We start from the raw sequence: 5,485 nt of genomic DNA, 5'->3' as shown, positions 1-5,485 counted from the left end.
CATGAGGGATTTGAAATCTGGACTTCTTGACCACTCGTCAATTTCACGAGCTCTTAGCACAGGAAGGGGATGTGAAAGTTGTCTCGTTTGTGCATTTCTGGAAGAAAAAAAAAAAAAAACATATACAAATGCATGTCACAGTGAGGCGTCAATACTAGAGACGGTAATTATCCACTATAATACAGTAGTTGTGAACCACAACAAATTACCGTCATACCCCTGTGAACAATAGCATTTACATTTATACAAACAAGGATATTTTGGTAATTTTGAATTGTATATGTTTTTAATATACTTTTTTATGATTCTCGCTTGATTTTCCCAAGTGAAACGGGTCCTACAATTACTATTACTAGTTTAAACAAATTTACATATCAAACAGTTAGGTCTGAGTTATTGTGTATAAGAAGTAAAAAACTGTGTAAGAAAACGGGTCAAGTGAGAAGACACGTGCCCAAAAGTGCAATTATTATGCATCAATGAAATAATTCAAATCTTGTAATTATACTTGACACTCATTATATGATAGAAATTTAGATTTTTTAAAGAAAACCCGACCCGACCTGATTCGGCCAATATAAGAAATCAATTGTCATGACTTATAACACAACAGACCCATTTCGCTACTTATAACCCGAGTATTACCTTATGTACCATCCAACTGGACTTGCAGACGCTCGGTCATAGGATCGGGCTTGTTCTAGAAAAGCGTCGACATTGAGTTGATCAGCCAAAGACGGGCATCCGCCAGCGAGTTTCATTAGAACCGAAATGACCACCTCTTGTAGGAGCATTAAAGAACAATTATACAAAAGCAAAATACACCGAATGAGATGAAATTTGAATATTTGTATACCTTGGGGTCTTGAACAACAAGAAGGGCAGCGCGATCACACGTAAGCTCGGAAGCTCGTAGCCAACGGAATAACTGTTCTTCTAAGTTCTGGGCTATCATACCACCAATCCCTGAGCATAATTTGGTGAATGTAAATTTTAGTGCATAAGTTAATGTGCGAAAGTATAGAAGTTGACATTTTCAGTTATAACATGACAACTATATGAGAAACAAAATAACTATTGAAATCTAGTAAATTAATGGGCCTATGACTGGTCAACCAAAATAACTACACAATGTGCAGGCCGTGGCATATAGCTACATTAGTTTGACCAGTCAATGGATCAAAAATTCACCAAAGGGCTTCTGGCCTAGCAGAATCAAGGGACATTAACCGGTTGTGAGTATGAGTCCCGTAGTGGACAAAAAGGGTGTATGTTTGCTGTTCCAAAGAAAAAAAGATGCAAAATTCATCGTTTACATTTTCAACTATATCCTTATTTACTCAATGTTTGCATTTTCAAATCATTCCGTTTTAAATGTAGTATTCGTGGAATGTTGACATTTCCTTCAGTTATCTCCTAAGATTAGCCAATTTCATTTTATGTAAATAACTAGATTAGTATGGTAATAATATAGCTTTCGAATTCCTATTGAATGCATTAATTACCCATTTTATTAAAGAAAATATAACAAAAAGAATGTGTGCCGGTCAACCCAACCCAGCCCAATCAGTTTCATCAAGTACTAAAACATTACGGCGTTGTTTGTTTTTAAGATGTTTTTGTCTTAAGATCTGCGGGCCAAATCCGTAACAAAGATGCAGCCTAAAAGTCTGTATGCTAGTGAAGACTGTTTGTTTTTATGTCTGTAACATAAGTTAATCATGTCTGCAGCTGTTAGAAGCATATTTCGAAGTCTGAGAGGTTGCAGACAGAATAAGACATTGTTTTATCTTATGTCTTCAGAAAAACAAACAGTTACCTGCAATATAAACATCTGCACGCCCGCAGACATATGACATAATAAGATGACGAAAAAATAAACAACACCCTATGTGTTTTGAACTGCCACCTAAATCCTTTTCCCAATTTTATCATATATATAGTTATCATGATTCACGTTCTCAGATAACAACAGCCTAACAGGTACCACCTACCAGGTATAGTGTAGGCTCCAACAGTAAGAATATTTGCAACTGTCATCCATACACCATGATCACATTTAAGGTGTCCTAGCTCATGAGCCAAAACAGCCTGTAAATAAATGTTAACAAAACACCGTTCAATCTATCAATTAACCCACTGACAAATGATTATTTTATTAAGTAAAAATATATGGGAAATAATAACTTACCTGCAATTCCTTTCTTGTAAGCAGCTCTACAAGGCTTGTATGAACAACAACAAACGGCTTTTTACCATTTACGGCTAAAGTATATGCATTGGGTACTGGACTTTGACGCACATAAAGATCAGGAGCTTCAATTTGAAGTGCCTCTGCTGACTGAATCATTAACTGATGAAGTTCTGAAAGCTGAATACAAAATCAAGCTCAAAATACTTTAAAAATACCTGATGAGAAACTGTTCAGATATTTGTAAACCACACGCAAATTAGTAAAATCGGGAGGTTCAAAATCACCATTATATAGCTTCTGGTTGTTGTCAAAAGAACCGTGTGGTAAAACAAATAATATAAAATACACGTGGCAAAATTTTGGACGGTATACATCCGTATGAAGTAATTTTACGATATACAAGTACGCACAATTATGCACAAATTGACACTTGTAGCCTCTCATATTTTATATATTTTAGTATAAGGTTTAGTTTACTTGAACGAGCTGTTTAAGTATGCGTATACATATTGTATAAATCCGTGTTTTAACGGATAACGTATGATGATGCAAGATTGACCTGGTTTTCAGATACAAGAACGGAGGTCCCTATATTTTCAAGTACCATGACTTGTTCTGCTATGCTCCCTGCAATTTCAATATGATCAACGACACATATGACACTTTTATAAGTGATTACACTTGTATATATGTAATAGAAAACCACATTTTGATACCTAAAAGAGCCTTGCCAATCTCGTTCAGACCTGGAATTGCCCTCAAAAGCAATGTATTCTGAAACAATAATAGAAGACATTATGTTTTGGGAATGTAGTATATTGTACACTTTATGCTATTAATTTACTGATACAATTTTTACAAAATGGATCCCCTTTTGACTATACATGAATATGTGGAGCTAAACATGTCTAGAAGCACAGCAGGACGTTCTTTTGCTGATATTGTTACCAGTATTTGCTACTAGGTCATTGTAAGTATTTAAGTTTTAAAAGTTCAATTTCATATCAAACGTTCTAATGTTGTCGTGACTCTAGGGTATGTACAAAGTTAACGACAACCGTAACACTGATTACCAATGTAATTATAAGGATTAATGGTACAAAAATGTATTAAACTTAAAGTTTTTTTTTTTTTTTTTTTTTTTTCTGAAAGGCAAGTTGTTGCCATCGAATACTCTCATTTGCCACGCACGCGCTTTCGGGCAGGAAACCCGAACCGCATTATTATAGGGATCCGAACCTTATACCATCCCGAGAGGCAGACGTTCGGACCTAAGTTCTAAATACGGGTCGGTAAAACCTTCCCCAGGGCAATTCGACTTTCAAGAAATAAATCTCACGAATATTTTTAAGGGGAGGGACTCGAACTTGAGACCTCTCCACCCCCATCCCAATGCACAAGTGGAAAGGGGTGAACCACTGGACAATAAGGGTGGGGTAAACTTGAAGTTTTTTCCTTTTGCTATTGTACGTATTCAAGTAATTTGAAGTTACCGGTATAAATAGTCACTGAGTACATACTTTACACGCTTCCTACAAGTTTCACAAATATAACTTTAAAAGCTTTAATTGATTAATTACCTAGTACCTACGTTATATGAATTTCAATAAATCCAAATACCGTTAACTCACAAGAAAAACCCTAACAGTATATCACAATTATTAACTAGAAGATTAACAATTACAGTACCTGTTTGTCAAGAGGATGTCTAAAGTCATCAGCATCAAGATCACGAAATGATAACGAAGAAGAAGACGAAGATGCTTTGCAAACAGAAATTTGAATTCTTTTAAATCGATTTTTGCTTATTGATTCAAATTTAGCATAAGATGGAGACAATAAACGTTTGTTACCGGTGTAATGAAATCCAAAACAAAGAGGGGCAGATTTAGTAGTCAAATCGAACGAAGGAATGGAAGTAATTGCCATCAATTCAATTGTGTACTGATTGATTAAAATTAATTATACTTACAGACAATTATCAAAAGAAGATTTGTGAATACAAAAAGGAAATTATGGATTATTGTTATTAGGGTAAGTTTAATGGTTTGATTTGTGTCTGGTGTGTGTGTTTCGTTCACAGCCGTACCATGGCAGAGTATTTGCCGCCACTTGTTTTTTTTCTGTTGACTAGTTTGTGTTGAATAACTAATGTTTTAGCAGAGTAGTATATAAAATAGCTTATATTTTTGCAGGAAATACTAGTAAATACGATACAATTTTACACAAGATATTTATTTATTTATTGAATGGATATACCTAAATCTTGCTACAACACTATAGGCAGTGTACCTAATCGTACAGTAGTGTAGTTTTTAGTAAGTCCGGTTCGTTCCATAGGGAAATCTTTAAACAAAGCTTAACGCTATATTAGTTTACTTTTATAAGAATACAAATATATATATATATATATATATATATATATATATATATATATATATATATATATAAGTAATATTATTATTATAAAGGGGGGTTTTTACCGTTTAATGACCGGTTTGTCGATTTTAAAACTTTAGTTGCTGTTAAAACTAAATGTAAAATATTAAAAATAAATACAAGACTTAAATTAAAGCGTAAAGTAAATAACGATAATGAAATTGCGAATAATAAAAGTGCGATAAAATAAACTTGCGATAATTAAAAAGTACGATAATTAAAAGTGCAATTAAATACAATAACAATAAAAATGCGATAATTAGAAGTGCAATTAAATATAAAATAAAGGAAATTAAATATGAAATAAAAGAATTATGCTTATTTAAACTTCCGTAATCATGATGTTTGACGTGTTGATTTTAGTTTTATGCCCATGGGTTAATTGTCCTTTGTCCTGGATTATTTAATATGTCCATACGGATTTTGTCCATAATAGTCCATCAGTCATAAATATAAAGAGCGAAAGCCTTCGTCAAATTATTCTTATTTCCGAAGTCAAATATTCCAACTAATTGGGGATTCGAATTGTAACAAGGTTTTAATACTTTGTTTAATGAATACACCAGGTTATCGACTGCGTGTAAACCAAAGTTTTACTACTTTGTTAACAATTACACCAATTACCCTTGAATGTAATTCACCCCTGTTTCAACAAGTCTATTAACTATTAATCCAGTTCCGTGTCCGGTAAAATGAATAATTATTGGTATTTATAGATATCCCGCCCACCGTACCCAGTCAAGCGTATGTGGTTATATATAAATACGTCGAATTATAAGTTTGTATATTAAATTAACAAGGTATTGTTTAGTTAATATAAAACCCATTAATAGCCCATAGTCTAATTTTCAC

At 33.4% G+C, this 5,485-nt stretch overlaps 1 protein-coding gene across 1 annotated transcript; it reads right to left on the bottom strand.

Annotated features, from left to right (window-relative positions):
• Positions 1–641: 641 nt before the first annotated feature.
• LOC139848206 (plastoglobule-localized metallopeptidase 48, chloroplastic) lies at positions 642–4,145 on the bottom strand. Its single transcript, XM_071837937.1, has 7 exons — positions 3,884–4,145; positions 2,911–2,968; positions 2,754–2,821; positions 2,192–2,371; positions 1,995–2,091; positions 857–966; positions 642–779 (listed from the first exon to the last, which is right to left on the bottom strand). Exons 1-7 carry the CDS (start codon positions 4,121–4,123, stop codon positions 642–644), a joined length of 891 nt encoding a protein of 296 aa, XP_071694038.1. The 5' UTR covers positions 4,124–4,145.
• Positions 4,146–5,485: the final 1,340 nt, after the last annotated feature.

The sequence above is a fragment of the Rutidosis leptorrhynchoides genome, chromosome 5, assembly GCF_046630445.1.
Source record: "Rutidosis leptorrhynchoides isolate AG116_Rl617_1_P2 chromosome 5, CSIRO_AGI_Rlap_v1, whole genome shotgun sequence".
Taxonomy (NCBI): domain Eukaryota; kingdom Viridiplantae; phylum Streptophyta; class Magnoliopsida; order Asterales; family Asteraceae; genus Rutidosis; species Rutidosis leptorrhynchoides.
Note: the sequence above shows the minus strand (reverse complement) of the source record. Positions and strands in the feature narration are given on the sequence as shown.

Bases quoted from the DNA above. Each gene is read 5' to 3' on its own strand.
- LOC139848206 (XM_071837937.1), bottom strand. From the start codon at position 4,123: ATGGCAATTACTTCCATTCCTTCGTTCGATTTGACTACTAAATCTGCC. The intron at 2,822-2,910 runs GTATCAAAATGT...TTGAAATTGCAG, and splicing joins GATTGGCAAGGCTCTTTTAG to GGAGCATAGCAGAACAAGTC. The intron at 780-856 runs GTATACAAATAT...CTCCTACAAGAG, and splicing joins TTGTTGTTCAAGACCCCAAG to GTGGTCATTTCGGTTCTAAT.